The sequence below is a fragment of the Podarcis bocagei genome (assembly GCF_964188305.1).
Source record: "Podarcis bocagei genome assembly, chromosome: 16".
NCBI lineage: Eukaryota > Metazoa > Chordata > Lepidosauria > Squamata > Lacertidae > Podarcis > Podarcis bocagei.
In genome coordinates this window covers 29,664,326-29,680,807 of record NC_138142.1, presented here as the reverse complement: position 1 = coordinate 29,680,807, position 16,482 = coordinate 29,664,326, and the positions used below count along the sequence as shown (strand labels likewise).

Sequence of the window (16,482 nt, the reverse complement as noted above, 5' to 3'; positions counted from 1 at the left end):
CAATTATACTGGAACACATGAGCAGAGAACACATGGTTCATTTGGAAAAAGTAAGTTTTTACATTATTATTATTAAACTTATTAACATTGTTAAATTTGAATTAAATTTAATTTTTTATTATTATATTAGTAGTATTATAATTAAATTATTAATTAAATTTCTATGCTGCCCTTCATCCAAGAATCACAGGATGGTGTACAATATAAAAATGCAAAAATACATGCCATAGTAACAAACAGAAAGAATACCCCCACCCTCTGCCACCCCAGTTTAAAAGGCCACAGATGACTGAATCAGGCAAAGGGCTGGGGGAAAAGGAATGTTTTTGCCCGGTATCTAAAGATATTTAACGAGGGCACCAGGCGAGCCTCCGGGGGAGAACATTCTACAAATGGGGAGCCACCAGATAAAAATCCCTTTCTCGTGTTGCCAGCCTCTGGACCTCTTGCAGAGGTGGCACATGAAGAAAGGCTTCAGGAGATGGTCACAGTATTTAAATACCGTTTTCATTGATGCTTTGCAAAACATAAAAGCACTTCACACTTCACATCTGGAATTCCCCGATTCTTAATTGGATTGCTTGACATTGGCATGCACAGCTGATGAAGCTGACATGTAGCGCTGAAAAGCTCAGGGTTGACCACGTGTGCTTCTCTAATTCTTTTTTGCAGGTCAAGGTGGGATGAAGGGAGGTAGCCAACACTCTAGACCACTGAAGGAGAAGCATCATCTTCACAGTCATTGTCTGTGGGTGAATGAGAATCGAAGTTTAACAGGTGTGCTCAAATTTAAAACCTGGCTACCTTTAATGGTTGCTTTGTGCATGGTGGCAATTGATTTGTCCAGGACATTTCATTCTCTCTCTCTCTCTCATATATTTGTTGTTGTTTTTAGTCATGTCCGACTCTTTGTGACCCCATGGACCAGAGCACGCCAGGCACTCCTGTCTTCCACTGCCTCCCGCAGTTTGGTCAAACTCATATTAGTAGCTTCGAGAGCACTGTCCGTCCAACCATCTCCTCCTCTGTCGTCCCCTTCTCCTTGTGCCCTCTATCTTTCCCAGCTTTTCTCTTCTCTTCTCATGAGGTGGCCAGTATATTGGAGCCTCAGCTTCAGGATCTGTCCTTCCAGTGAGCACTCAGGGCTGATTTCCTTCAGAATGGAGAGGTTTGATCTTCTTGCAGGCCATGGGACTCTCAAGAGTCTCCTCCAGCACCAGAATTCGGCAACACCTCTGCTTCAAGGGAAAATGATTTGCTGGTGGCAGCAAGTCTTTTGCAGAGATTGGCCCCCTCCCCTCTCTGGCACTCGTACCAAAGTTCACTGATGTCCTTGTATGTTTTATGGAGATTACTGTAGCCCTTTGGGAGCTTACGTTGTAATCCTTACATGCAGCGTTGCCCATATAAACAATTGGCAGAAATATCATTCAAAACGCCTGGCTCTGAGCCAGAGAGCATACTCAGTGATAGGATAGGGGAAGAAAACTATGTTACCAAGGGAATATTCTTAGAGGAAGGGTCTGGATTGCAGAATACAGTATACACTAGGCACAGCGTAACCCAAGTACTTTTCTTTCAGTTGATCCCCCAAATCCCTCCAAGTCTCACAAAGGAAGGAAAGTGCAGACATAGCTGCTTCTCTCAAGCACAACCCTGACTTTTCTTTGCCAATGGCTATAAAGGCTTTTTGTAAATCCTCAGACCCAGTACTGCACTCAGCTCTGTTGAGGAATCCCAAACAAACAGTGCCCAAATCTTTTTGGAAGCAAAATCCTCTCATTGTAAGGAAACCTGGAATGTGTTTGTGTCACACATACAGCCAGCCAAAGAATGGGGAGCAGTTGATGGATAATGTACAGTAGGTGTGTTGATGATTATTCATTCTGAAGATTTGCTCGTGCCTTCGGACCACCAGACCCCAGGCAGGTTGGCAGAGGCTCTTTTCCCCTCCCTCATACCTTCCTTTCTGGCTCATGGAATCGCACTTTGCGTACAAGTTTTTTTTGAGTTGCAGGAGTTTCAGTCTAGATGAAACTCAGGGTTCCCTTCCAAACCTGCCATCCTGTAATTGCGAGAGTGGAATGTGCAAGGTAAGGAACGGCTTTGGCTGGCTGGCTTAAGTACCACAATTCAGCATACCCAAAGAAGTTGCCCTGTGCCATAAAACAAAAATGGGTGGGCCTTTCCCCCCAGCCTCTCACTTGGCTTATAGGGAGAATAACAATAGACTGAATTGTGTGTGAGAGTTAGAAGGTGGGGCACACAGAGACATGTCACCCCTGGAAAACCTAAAGACAAAGCAAGGTCTGTCTGATTCTTAGGTTGTATATATGTGTAAATAAAATCGTATATCCTAAAGACACCACAGTCTCTGTTGACCTTCATTCCAAGGAAGCCAAACCTGGGTAAATACAGGAGTCCCCGAAGTCCCTCACCTATCAGAGATTGGGGTGGCAAGTAACATTATTTTCTGCAGATTCACGGTAAATGTGTGTGTGTGTGTGTGTGTTGCAGAAATCCCACCCCCACTAAACAAAAAGGCAAATGGAAACTCAGCATGTTGTAGACAGACTTCAGAATGTCTCCTGCTTTACAGGACGAAGAGTCCAGACACTTACCGTATTTTTCACTCTATAAGATGCCCTTTTCCCCTCCTAAAATTAAGGGGAAATGTGTGTGCATCTTATGGAGTGAATGCAGGCTGCGCAGCTATCGCTGGAGCCAGAACAGCAAGAGGGATCGCTGCGCAGCACTCCCTCTCGCTGTTCTGGCTTAGCCACGTGAAGCCTCTTCAACATTTGATTCAGAAAATTTTTTTCCTTGTTTTCCTCCTCTAAAAACTAGGCGCGTCTTATGGCTGGGTGTGTCTTATAGAGTGAAAAATACAGTAAATAAGAATTTAATGTGCAATTAACATACGTGACAATAGTCCACATGTCTGTTCAGAGGTCTTTTTGTGTTTAATTGAGCTTACTCCCATTAGCCTGTTATGTGCAGATGACATGCCATGTGATTTCAACATTGCCAAGTGATGCAAGACCCCCCCCCCCTTCATGGAGAAATACACCCCTTGAGTTTCAGCAAAGCTTTTGGGGTTCCATGTATGACTGTGGCAGCATGGCACCAATCTAGAGATCAGATGGAGAAGTACTGCCCCCTGCTGGTGGATATATAGAGGACTTCAACATGACAACCTGGGTTGCTATCTAACAGCAGGGATTTAAGAGGCAGGGATAGGGATTTGAACATCTCTAAATATATGCTTCGTTAGACACACTCTTTATTATCTCCCCCCACTCCATTGCTGCCAACAATCTTGGCTGAGCCTTTGCTGTATCACATGACGTACAGCAGGGGTCGGAAACCAGGGCTGTGGGCCAAATGCGACCAGGTATCTCTCTCTCTCTCTCTCTCTCTCTCTCTCTCTCTCTCTCTCTCCCTTGGAATGCTCTCCAGGCCCCCCCCCCACTGGTCCTCCTGGAGCATTTTTGCTGCTGAATCCTTGAACTCTTGATAATGACCCTTGCCTGACCTGCACGGAGGAGAGAGGCTTACGAGTGTCTGCAGAAATGAGAGGTTTCCTAAGAGGGTTTTTTGGGGGGACTTCTCCAAATTTTGGGGCTCTGTAAGCCTGCTGATCAGTGCCGGATTTATGTATAAGCTAAACAAGCTATAGCTTAGGGTCCCACTCTTTTGGGCCCCCCCAAAAAATTTAAAGGAAAAAACAACCATGTACATTTCCAAAATATAAGATAAAAAACAAATAAAATAAAACCTACATACAGCAACAGTGTTTTGTGTTGTGTAAGCTCCTATGATGTAAGTAATGAGTCCCACCTGCTAGCCTGCTCCCTAAGATATCACTGGTTTGCTCATCTCTATACATAGGGAGCCTACATTCTGCATGGACTGGTTGCATGGCAACATGTGCAAATGGCTTTAGGTCCATAAATTACCATATAGCATATATTCAACACAAAAGACAGTGACAATTTGTTGTTGACAAAGGACAGCTGGACATATAAAAGGCCCCATTACCTTCAGTAGCTTAGGGCCTAATCAAACCTAAATCCAGCCATGCTGCTGATATTTCCCCCTTGGCTGTAAATGGTACCATTTTGGTGATAGAAGGGACTAAGTGTATACAAAGACTGGGGAACCTTTGGGATTTGACTGCAGATCCCATCAGCTTGGACTACCAACCATGCTAGCTGGGGGGAGATGTAGCTCAGCAATATCTGGAGGGCCCCAATGTAAGATGGCGCCCATTCAGTTTTATTTTTTATTACAAGTAAGGTGAAGGTAAAGGGACCCCTGACAGTTAGGTCCAGTTGTGGCCGACTCTGGGGCTGCGGCGCTCATCTCACTTTTCTGGCTGAGGGAGCAGGCGTACAGCTTCTGGGTCATGTGGCCAGCATGACTAAGCCGCTTCTGGTGAACCAGAGCAGCGCACGGAAACACCGTTTACCTTCCCGCCAGAGGGGTACCTATTTATCTACTTGCACTTTGATGTGCTTTCAAACTGCTAGGTTGGCAGGAGCAGGGACCGAGCAACGGGAGCTCATCCTGTTGTGGGGATTCGAACTGTCGACCTTCTGATCAGCAAGCCCTAGGCTCTGTGGTTTAACCCACAGCGCCACCCGCATCCCGCTTCCCAAGTAAGGAGTGGGTATTATTTCTTGGCATTCCATTCTGTACACATTTGTTACTCATTCCGGAGTACATTCCTTCCTCTGTTACAGGAGAGGTGATCACAGCCACCCTTCTATTCCCCCAGAATGAATAACTAAACTGAGTCAGGAACCTTTTTCAGCCTGAGCTCCACATTCCCTTTTGGGCAAACTTCCTAGCTGGTGGGCGGAACTAGAGGTTTTAAAAGTGGGCAGAGTGATAGATGGGCATTTTACATTTTGTACTGCAGTTTCCACACAGGGTCACAAAGCTTCCCCACCTCTGAACTAAACAAATGTGATATAAACAAGGAAAGGAAAGGAAAGGAAAGGAAAGGAAAGGAAAAAGGAAAGGGGAAAGGGGAAAAGGGGGAAAAGGGGGAAAGGGGAAAGGAAAGGAAAGGAAAGGAAAGGAAAGGAGATTTTAATAACCAAAACAGATGGAACAGAGATGCAGAGGGAGAGGAGGGGATCGTTCCAGTAAGAGGGAAAGAAAGGAAAGAAGGAGGTAAGAAGGAAAGAAACAGAGAGAGAGAGAGAGAGAGAGAGAGAGAGATCCTTCCACACTTGCAGCCAGACCTGGAATAGTGCAAAGCCAAGTAATCTGACTGAAAGGCCAGCAAAACCCAGACTGGAAGGCAAAGTTTCTTGCAAACTCTTGCAATGGATCCAGACTTGAAAGCTGACCAGGCAGCAGTAGAAAGAAAACACAAGCAAATGCTATTAAAAGCTTGCTGGGCCAGAAAGCTCCTGGGCAGGAGTTCATTGTTCCAGGTTGTTGTGAGGAGCTGGGGGTGGCTACTGCAGCTTCAGAGCATAGAAGACCCCCCCCCCCAGCACTGGTCCCCATCCACACAGTGCTGAGGGACAAGTTATAGATATCTTTCCCAGTTCTTTCTGCCAAAGTTGCATTCCTTTATGTTCTCTTCATTTGGACAAGTCTTCTTGCCTCTAATCGCTTATTTGACTCTGCTTCTTCACCATGCCACTGTCCTTTTGGCCCTCATGGTACCTTTCCTAATCTGCAGTATACAGTTGAACTTCTGACACCATGTTGTGTTTTGAAGCAATACCCGAGCATTTTGGAGTGATACGACCCTTTGCCTTTCTAGTTCCTTTTCACCAATCATTTTGTTCAGGGGGGGCGTTCCTCTTTTGAAATCAAATGTGACCGTGATATATTTTATCGACAATTGCCCAATTGCTTCTTTGGAGAAGAATCAAGTTCACAGTGAGTTCATCTATCTCAGGGTAAGCACTTCATCCTTATGATATAGAGCAGGGCTGAGCAATATCTGGTTTTCAACATCGTGATATGTGAGGAGGTATAAAGGTAAAGGGACCCCTGACCATTAGGTCCAGTCGTGGACAACTCTGCGGTTGTGGTGCTCATCTCGCTTTATTGGCCGAGGGAGCTGGCGTATAGCTTCTGGGTCATGTGGCCAGCATGACTAAGCCGCTTCTGGCGAACAAGAACAGCACACGGAAACGCCATTTACCTTCCCGCTGGAGCGGTACCTATTTATCTACTTGCACTTTTTAGCGAGCTTTCGAACTGCTAGGTTGGCAGGAGCAAGGACCGAGCATAGTAAAAATCAATAAAATATATATGCTTATTTTTTAAAAAATGCTGCCCATGCTTCTGCTTATTCACGACCCTTCCCCCCCCTTTTCAGCTTTTGATTTCATATGTCACTGTGTCGTTTCCATCTAATATCAAACTCATGCAGTGAGGTTTGACAGAAAATGGGGGCAAAATCGCCCAGCTGTGAGGCGTGAAGGTCGCTTCCTGCAAGGCCCTTTCCACCTGGCCTAGGGGGCAGGACCCAAACTCACCAGCCCTACAAAAAAGGCTCCTTAATTGTTTTAATATGCTGTAAACCGCTTTGAGATTTTTATTAAAAATATGAAGCAGTATAGTAATTTTTTTTAAAAAAAATAAAAATCTGAGAAACAGGAGGAGAACCCCAGGGATTGCAGAAGATTCAACAACCTTCACATAGACTGTGTTTCAGCAATGTACCGTATTTTTTGCTCTATAAGACACACTTTCCCCCTTTCTAAAAAGTAAGGGGAAATGTGTGTGCGTCTTATGGAACGAATGCAGGCTGCGCAGCTGTCCCAGAAGCCAGAACAGCAAGAGGGATCGCTGTGCAGCAAAAGCAGAGATCCCTCTTGCTGTTCTGGCTTCTGGGATTCAGAATATTTTTTTTCTTGTTTTCCTCCTCCAAAAACTAGGTGCGTCTTATGGTCTGGTGGCTCTTATAGAGCGAAAAATACGCTAAGTGTGCAAGTGTGGCCATTTCTACTATCTCCAGAAAGGGCCCCACCTGCTACAGGCTCAGTTACTTTTTATCTTATGTGCTGTTCGCTTTATAACCTCTTTTTCTGAAGAATTTTAAAGGAGGAAGCATCAGATGCAACTATTAGGCAATCTTTCCTGGGAAAAGAGTTTCCTAAACATGCTTCCACACCCCTCGCAGCTCGAGGGTATATTTTGCGTGGAGCCTGAAGCTCTCAAGCAAGATTCTTCCTCTTCCAGAGCGAGAGACCATCCCAAGTCCATTTCTTGACACCTGTTCTGCCTTGCCTTGGTTCATTCTGCAGACGGCCAAGATGAAGATGCTTCTCTTCTTCTTCTTCCTCCTCCTCCTCAATGCCTGTCAGTCTTTTGGCCAGCAAGGTAGGTGACCAGGGAGGTGGGTGTCAAGTTTGGGGAATTGACTCCCCCCCCCATGGCAGCAGATAAGAAGATCAAACGAAAGGAACGTCTTACCAGTTTGAATCTTTAATAATCACAGCGAGAGAACAAAGAACACGTATCCTAGAAATGGCGGTGCTCCCAATTAAGGGTTACCCCCCTGGTCCCTATTAATCTATGTCATTCCTACGTCTTGTAATCTGAGTTTGTACCCTCTGCCCTTTCTGTTCAGACACTTTCTGGGGGGTGGGGGATGAATGCTGTTCAGAGACTGAATCTGTTAACTCTCTCTCTTCCAGTGTTTCTTCTGCTAGCTGTTCCCTATCCAGTATTTCCCAGCTTCTGCCTTCTGAACTGTGCCCCTCTGCACACCGCTGTTCCAAACCTATACTGTCCTCCTGCTCCTGGGAAGATTCAGGATCAGGGGGAGGGAGTGGCTCCCACTTTCCTTCCTCAGTGCAGCCCTCCTCAGCACAGTCTCTGACACTGGGGTGGGAAGGAGCAGGGCCTGGACCATTTCACTTGGAAAACACACATAAGCCACATAAGCATTGGGTGGAGGGGGGTTTGACCTGAGGAGTGCTGGGGCACTGGCTCAGAACATTTTTACATGTCATTGCCCCGGTGCATGCCAAAGTCCTCTCCCATCTGGGTCTGCAAGAGCAAGGAGGGTCGCAGCAGCAACTACAGGAGAACAAAACCCACTGGCAGCACTGCAGGGCTGTTGTGTTGCAGCTGAGCAACGAAGGAGAAGTGAGAGGCTCTCTTGAGCATCTCCCCTTTGTCACACCTGCTCAGGTGAAAAGTTTTGAAGAAAGCTATAAAGAATTTATTTATGTATGCGACAACAGTGGCAAGAGTCTTGATTGCACAAGGATGGAAGAATGAGGAAACCCCGACAAAAGAACAGTGGCAAGAGAAACTGATGAACTATGCAGAACTGGCAAAATTGACATGCAAACTGCGAGACAAAGACAACTGTGACTTTAAGGAAGAATGGGAGCCTTTTATAAATTATCTAAAAAGACAACAAAATGAACTGGACTCCTTGGCAGGTTTTGAATAAACATGCACAAATTTACTGAGGGTTAATATATTAGATATATAATAGAAGGATGTATACAATTTTACAATATGCAGAGGTTAACATAGGTTGAGAAATCAGAGAGAGGAGCTGAGGGAAGGAGGTTTTGCTGGGGAGGTGGGAGGGGAAAAAGAGGGGAATAATGAAGATGATTTGTTTTGATAATTTGTTATGTTGAAATTGTTAATAAAAAATAAGTTTTGAAGAAAGCTGCGACATTCTCTCTTCCTCCTCCCTCTTCCTTCAGGTTCAGGCCTCTCTGGGAAACAAGTCGTTTTCGCGCAAGCATCGAATACTGCCCATGTGGTTTTGAAGGCCTCCCCGAAGCAGCCGTTGACCGCCTTCACCGTGTGCCTGAAACATTACACGGACCTGACCCGTGCTTACAGCCTTTTCTCTTATGCCACCCGGAACAGCCACAACGATATCATCATCTACAAGCACAAACCCAACCAATACAGCTTCTACGTGGGAGGTGAAGCAGTGACCTTCTTGACCCCAGAAAAACAGTCGCTTGAAAGAGAGACTTTGTGTGCATCTTGGGATTCTGCCACAGGGCTGGCGAGGTTGTGGGTGAACGGAAAACGTCTGCCGCCCAGGAGTCTGAAGAAAGGATACTCCATCAGCGCAGACTCATCGATTGTGCTCGGTCAAGATCAAGACAATATGGGGGGCGGCTTTGACATCAAGGACTCCTATGTCGGAGAGCTGCTGGACGTGAGGATGTGGGAGAGGGTGCTGTCCCAGGAGGAAATGAAGCGCGCCCTGCTTGACGACAATATTCCTGGCAACGCCATATTTGATTGGGAAACAGCCAATTATGAAGCAAAGGGTGGTGTTATTATTGAGCGCGCATGGTCACCTTAAACACATGAGCATGTTCTGGAAAGTGGGCGTGCCATTATTCTTTAAAATGTCTTGGTTGTTCATGTTTGTACACAACTCGTTCGTGTGCAGTGACTTTGTACGTATCTTCAATCCAATCGCTGAAGGGAGCTGCATTTTATTCTTCCAGTTCATCAATAACCTGTCTTTTTGCCATAGTAAGGGCACGGAGATTCCACTCATATTGTCCCTTTGTTAGGTTCCATGTATAATCCAAAAGCATATTTCCCTCTGCAAATTTAAGATCATTCTGTACAGTCATGCTGATCGTCCCTACTACCTTCTGCCCAAAACTTATCAATATTGTAGAAAACATATGTTTTAGAGAAGCGTTATCCTTGTTACATACTACACGGCTTAGCTCATCCTAAACGTAGACTTGCCATGGACAAATTCAATGATATTTGGAATTCATTTTTATAAATACTGTATTAGGTTAAGGTCTGGTTAACCACAATAACTTGATTTGTTTGGTTCCCAAATGGGTCCTATCTTTTCTTCTTCTTTTGTGTCTTATCTAACACTGTGCACTTGCAATTATGTACTTTTTAATCTTTCAGTAAAGAATATAAAAAGGGAAATGTCTTGGTTGTTCAGTAGATATGGCCTCTGGGCTGATTCCTGCCGTTTCCTCCAAATAAAATGTTGCATTTTACAAGCCTCTACAAAAATGTGTTCTGTCCACGGCGAAGCAGCACAGAGTTACCAGGAGAGCACTTCTTCCTCATGGTTATATGCTGACAAATCCCGTGAGAGGGACAGGGGAACAAGAAAGTACTTGGTTACGACCTTTGGTTCATCTAGCTCAGTGTTACTCACACTGACTGGCAGCCGCTGTCCAGGGTTTCGGAAAGGGTACCAGGGAATGAACCAGACAGCTCTGCGTACAAAGCAGGCACTCCACCACTGAACTATGGCCTGTCTCCAAATATTAGTGTATGAAAGTTGCCATCATATGTCTATCCAGCTCCGTTTCACTTACTGGTTGTTTTTTTTTTAAAAAAAATCAATACTCTACAACATGCAAAGCAGCATAGAATTATAGAATTGTAGTTGGTAGGTTTCTCCCTTGGGTCATCAAGTTCATGGGTAGGCAAACTAAGGCCCGGGGGCTGGATCCGGCCCAATCACCTTCTAAATCCAGCCCATGGATGGTCCGGGAATCAGTGTGTGTTTTACATGAGTAGAATGTGTCCTTTTATTTAAAATGCATCTCTGGGTTATTTGTGGGGCACAGGAATTCGTTCATTGTTTTTCCCCCAAAATATAGTCCGGCCCCCCACAAGGTCTGAGGGACAGTGGACTGGCCCCCTGCTGAAAAAGTTTGTTGACCCCTGATCTAGTTCAACCCCCTGCAATACAAGAATCTCAACTAAAGCAGCCATCCCAGACCCTCCAAGTATCCTTATTTTCCAGGGACGCCCGTGATTTAGAGAAGCCGTTTCGGTTTCTGATTTGAACCCGGAATGTCCTGCTTTTCCTTAGGATGTCCCTATCTTCATCGGAGAAATGTTGGAGGCTACGGCATCCACCGACCCACCCACACCCCAGACCCTTTGAACAGTAAGGTCTAGGATAGAGAGCTCACCCTGCCCCAGCCCACAGCCCTCCAGGTTCAGCCCTCTCCCCAACACTGGGACCCATCAGCTCTCAGACAGTTCAGGCAGGTGGCATGAGCCATGAGTTTCAGAGATGTTCTGCCGTTTCCAAATACTGTATGACTGTGGCAGCACGGCACTGATTTATTGATCAGATGGAGAGCTGCTGCCCCCTGCTGGTGGGTTTTTAGGACTTCAACGTGACAACCTGGGTTGGTTCCATAACAGCATGGTTTTGCAGGGATGGGAGGTTCCCCACAAATGTAGTATAAACAAGGAAATAAAGAAAATGTAGTAAGTTTTTAATAACCGAAACAGATGGAATAGAGATGCGGAGGGAGAGGAGGGGATCGTTCCAGGAAGAGGGAAAGAAAGGAAAGAAGGAGGGAAGAAGGAAAGAAAGAGAGAGAGAGAGAGAGAGAGAGAGAGAGAGAGAGAGAGAGAGAGAGAGAGAGAGAGATCCTTCCACACTTGCAGCCAGACCTGGAATAGTGCAAAGCCAAGTAATCTGACTGAAAGGCCAGCAAAAATCCAGATTGGAAGGCAAAGTTTCTTACAAACTCTTGCAGTGGATCCAGACTTGAAAGCTGACCAGGCAGCAGTAGAAAGAAAACACAAGCAAATGCTATTAAAAGCTTGCTGGGCCAAAAAGCTCCTGGAGCTGGACAGGAGTTCACTGCCGCAGGCTGTTTGGGGTGGGGCAGCAGCTACTGCGGCTTCAGAGCATAGAAGACCCCCCAGCGCTGGTCCCCATCTGCACAGCGCTGCAGCTTCTCCCTCCATCCAGAGGCCAAGGACTCAAACTCGCTCTCTGAGAATTCCTAGGCAGAGAAGAAAGAGAAGAGTCACTCACAATCCCTGTTGGGTGAAATTTATTGTTTTGTTCTCTGTCTAGGGAGGGGACAGATCTGTCAATTGAGGTTTCTTTCAGTTTCTCATTTTTCCAAGCATAAGTTCAGTTGTTTGCATCTGCATATCAGTTTGGGGACTTATTTATAAAGTCCTCGTGAAAATCCATCAGCATTTCAGTACAAATTTCTCCCAACATACACATTTTCTTAAGTATTTTTGCCTAATGCATGCATTTTTGCAAAGTGTCTTTCCCCATACATTTATATTTCCCCTCAAAATGCATTTTTTATGCTTCCTTTCACCAAGGTGTGCATTTTTATGCACACCTTACCTTCATTTTTGCATTTTTTTGTACAAGTTGCTTGGTTAGAAACTGCTTTGCAAAATCCAGAGAAGTGCAAATTTCCAAGAATAGCTCTGTTTCAGTTCACATATTGTTCCAGTTAGTGCAAATTAGGTAGGTTCATCTTTAAATTCAAACTGAATCATGTTGTCCCCCCCACCCCTATCACCGTATGGTTTGTTTTTATTTACACTGCTCAGAAATGCTATGATTATGCACATTATAAATGCTGTAAATAAACAGAGAACAAGAAGGAATTGTAAATGTCCTCATGGTGCAGTAGAAATATTTATACTGCCCGCTCTCTGCTCCCTTGGAAGTTTTGCCTAATGTTTGTCTGAAATCTGCTTGCCTGGAGCTCCCGTCTGCTGCTTGATTTTTTTTTGGGGGGGGGAAGGATTATTACAATTAATTACACCTATTTGTTGCTCATATAAGGTCTCGAAGCAACTTACAACTGTAAAAAAAAAAAGAGAGAGACGTTCTAAAGCTTAAAACATCATATTCTAAAAGTGCTTCTCCTGCATTTTGATAAAAAGGACAAATCCTGCCTCACCTCCGCCAAAGATGACCACCACAGCATTATTTACTTTGAGTGGCCATAATGCCACATGATAAAAAGGACAGATTGTACCCCAGCCTAGGTCACTGGTTCTACTTCGGCCCTTTTCAACTGCTTGCCCAGTCCCCCGAAATGCCCTTGCTCTCTCCCAATATTTGTTTTCGTGGTGCTGTCATTGGTCAGCGCCAGCCCACCCATGAGGCAGACTGAAGCAGCTGCCTCGGGCGGCGGAATCCCAAGGCGATTCTCTGCTCCTGCCACCAGAGAAGTGAGAAGCGGCAGAGGCAGCTTCTGGCGACATCTTACCACTGCTTCTGCTCGCTTTTTCCCAGCCACCGGAGAAGCGACTCTGGCTTCCAGGTTTCGGCAAGATCTCCCCGGAAGCTGGAAGCCAAAGCCGTGTGACCCTGGTAAGCGAGGCTTTGGCAGAGGGGTGATGAAACAGGATAGGCTGCTCCTGCCTGTGGTCCAAGTCTGTCAGTTTTCAACAGGTGTGTGTGTGTGTGTGTGTGTGTGTGTGTGTGTAGCCACACAGGGAGAGAGAGAAGCTCAGCTCTAGGCTGCTTCATCTCCAATCTGCCGACCCACCTGGACAAATTGCTGCCGACTTCTTTCCAGCTCTTGCAGCTCTTGAGTCAAGGCTGACAGCATCCGCTCTGTATAGTCCGACGCCTGGACCTGCCTGAATCCAGCCTCCTGCAGCACCTGGAAGGTGTTGGCAATGAGGATGAGAGGTGAGGGACCTTTCTCAATTCAGCTCTGCCAGAATCAATGGCTCCCACCCCTACCACACCCAGCCTTTCGGGAGCCTGTTTATACGATCACATTCCCTACAGCAGTGGTTTTCAACCAGTGTGCTGTGGCACCCTAGGGCATAGCTGTCAACTTTTCCCTTTTTTAAAGGGAAATTCCCTTATTCTGAATAGGATTCCTCACAAGAGAAGGGAAAAGTTGACAGCTATGCCTTAGGGTGCCTTGAATGGTGCTCAGGGGTGCCTTGGGCAACACTGGCCTCTGTCCCTCCTTCTTTCCCTCCCTCCCTCTGATGCCCTCTCACGTCTCTGCCTCCCAAAGGCTGCAGAGCTGTTTGTTGCAGCAGCCCTGGCTACAAGCTCCCCAGGCGAATGGTGCCTCTGGCGCTGGCCAAGGGGTGCTGGTTGCCAGGAGCTGAGGTGGCCTCGGAGTAAGCAAGCAAGCAAGCAAGCAAGCCCTCCAGACAGTGCTGAGCTGCATTGACCAATGGTCTGACTCGGTATAAGACAGATTCCTATATAAGCCAGTCCTTTAGTCAAGACCACGTGGACTAGAAACTTACTTTATTTTGAAGGGAATGTTCAGCATATTTTGAAGGGAATGTCTGATGGGCTGAAGTGAAGAAGTGATTGTATTTTGCAGGCGTTCGATAAAGAGTGGGGTTGAAGGCCCTTGGCTGGTCTCCTGCGGGGAAAAGATGCTAATAGGATTGGGAGCTTGATGCTTGGCAACCAACCAGGGCCGGATTTAGGTTTGATGAGGCCCTAAGCTACTAAAGGGACGCAGGTGGCGTTGTGGGTTAAACCACAGAGCCTAGGACTTGCCAATCAGAAGGTCTGCGGTTCGAATCCCCGTGACGGGGTGAGCTCCCATTGCTCGGTCCCAGCTCCTGCCAACCTAGCAGTTCGAAAGCACGTCAAAGTGCAAGTAGATAAATAGGTACTGCTCCTGTGGGAAGGTAAACGGCGTTTCCGTGCGCTGCTCTGGTTTCGCCAGAAGCAGCTTAGTCATGCTGGCCACATGACCCGGAAGCTGTACGCCGGCTTCCTCAGCCAATAAAGCGAGATGAGCGCTGCAACCCCAGTCGGTCAATTTACCTTTACCTTTAAGCTACTAAAGGTAATGGGGCCCTTTATATGTCCAGCTGTTCTTGGTCAACAACAAAGTGTTGCTATTTTTTGTGTTGAATATATGCTATATGGTAATTTATAGGACCTAATAGGTATCTAAAGCCATTTGCACAATGAGCAAACCATAATAATAATAATAATAATAATAATAATAATAATAATAATAATTTAGTTATATTCCGCCCTTCCCAGCCGAAGCCGGGCTCAGAGGGCCTGTTTTTGCCTCATTTGAGACTGTTTTGAGAGCTAGTGTGGTGTAGTGGTTAAGAGCGGTGAACTCGTAATCTGGTGAACTGGGTTCGCTTCCCCGCTCCTCCACATGCAGCTGCTGGGTGACCTTGGGCTAGTCACACTTCTTTGAAGTCTCTCAGCCTCACTCACCTCACAGAGTGTTTGTTGTGGAGGAGGAAGGTAAAGGAGATTGTTAGCCGCTTTGAGACTCCTTCGGGTGTTGATAAAGTGGGGTATCAAATCCAAACTCTTCTTCTTCTTCTTCATTGCATTGGCATCGCATTTTCCAAGGCATCTGGGGTTCCCCCAGGGGTGAGCGCAAGGAAAGGGGCTCTAGGATGTGCAAAGTGGCTGGATTTGACATAGCAGTTTCCAGCTGCTTCCAGGAGGTGGAGAACTTCAGGCCCAGGGGCCAGGGGCCAGATGCGGCCCTACAGAGCTCTCTGTCTGCTGGGATTCTCCCCAAGGGCCCTGCCCACCACAGGGATGTGGCCCTTGGAATGTGATTTTTGTGTTGCATGCTGTGCCCATGGCCATGATGTTTGATCTGATGGTGACTTTGGACTGATCTAGTGCAAAAATCATGATTTGATGGTGAGTTTGGGCTAGCCCAATGCGAAAAGCGTGAGGATCCATGAAGATCCGTGCTTCAAAACCACGTTTTTGGGCCACGGTACGGCCAGGAAGCCGTAGATTCGTGATTTTGTGGTGCAGGCTGTGCCACTGGACATGATGTGTGATTTGACGGTGAGTTTTGGTTGGCCCAATGCAAAAATCATGAGGATCCATGAGGATCCGTGCTTCAAAACCACGTTTTTGGGCCATGGTTTCACCAGGAAGCCGTGGATCCGTGATTCTTGTATTGCATGCTGTGCCCATGGCCATGATGTTTGATCTGATGGTGACTTTGTGCTGATCTGGTGCAAAAATCATGAGGATCCATGGGGATCCGTGCTTCGAAACCATGTTTTTGGGCCACGGTATGGCCAGGCAGGCGTGGATCTGAGTTTTTTGTGGTGCAGGCTGTGCCCCTGGCTATGATATGTGATTTGACAGTGATTTAGGGGTGGCCCAGTGCAAAAAGCGTGAGGATCCATGAGGATCCGTGCTTCAAAACCACGTTTTTGGGCTACGGTACGGCCAGGAAGCCGTGGATCCATGATTTTTGTGGTGGATGCTGTGCCCATGGCCATGAAATTTGATCTGATGGTGAGTTTGGGCTGATCTAGTGCAAAAATCATGAGGATTCATGAGGATCCGTGTTTTTTAACCATGTTTTTGCGCCATTGCGGCCCCCCGAAACAGTGGATGCGTGATTTTTTTGGTTCTGCCTACAGACTAAGATGTGGTCTACAGTATCATGGTGTTTTTATTTTGTTTCAATATAAAAATCATATGAATTCATGAGGATCCGTGCCTCGGATCCATGTGTTTGTGGTGCTGCAGTGTGGTAAAGTGTTGGATCCACGTTTTTTATAGTCCAGTCTGTAATCGTGCCTTCCAGGTGTGATTTGACACTGCATTTGTTGGAGTTATTTTTTAAAAAGTGGAGGATCCATGAGGATCCGTGTAGATCCGCCTTTTACCCAGACCCGTTTTTATGAACAGTTCCCATGCGCATTTTTGTTTGGCAGGAGAATGGCAAAATAGCGAATTTGGGGCAAATGCAA

At 46.3% G+C, this 16,482-nt stretch overlaps 1 protein-coding gene and 1 long non-coding RNA gene across 2 annotated transcripts; one reads left to right on the top strand and one right to left on the bottom strand.

Moving 5' to 3' along the window:
- The first annotated feature begins 7,171 nt into the window (after positions 1 to 7,171).
- LOC308576247 (C-reactive protein-like) lies at positions 7,172 to 9,924 on the top strand. Its single transcript, XM_081175425.1, has 2 exons — positions 7,172 to 7,356; positions 8,706 to 9,924. The coding sequence occupies exons 1-2, from the start codon at positions 7,290 to 7,292 to the stop codon at positions 9,323 to 9,325; spliced, it is 687 nt and encodes a 228-aa protein (XP_081031551.1). The 5' UTR covers positions 7,172 to 7,289; the 3' UTR covers positions 9,326 to 9,924.
- A 1,298-nt stretch (positions 9,925 to 11,222) lies between these two features.
- On the bottom strand, positions 11,223 to 13,407 carry LOC308576249. Its single transcript, XR_014003161.1, has 2 exons — positions 13,287 to 13,407; positions 11,223 to 11,762 (listed from the first exon to the last, which is right to left on the bottom strand). It is a non-coding gene; the product is annotated as an uncharacterized lncRNA (long non-coding RNA).
- Between the last annotated feature and the right edge of the window lie 3,075 nt (positions 13,408 to 16,482).

Excerpts from the sequence above, each read along its gene's own strand:
- LOC308576247 (XM_081175425.1), top strand. The coding sequence starts at position 7,290 with ATGAAGATGCTTCTCTTCTTCTTCTTCCTCCTCCTCCTCAATGCCTGT. Across the intron at positions 7,357-8,705 it reads TCAGTCTTTTGGCCAGCAAG|GTTCAGGCCTCTCTGGGAAA; the intron begins GTAGGTGACCAG and ends CTCTTCCTTCAG.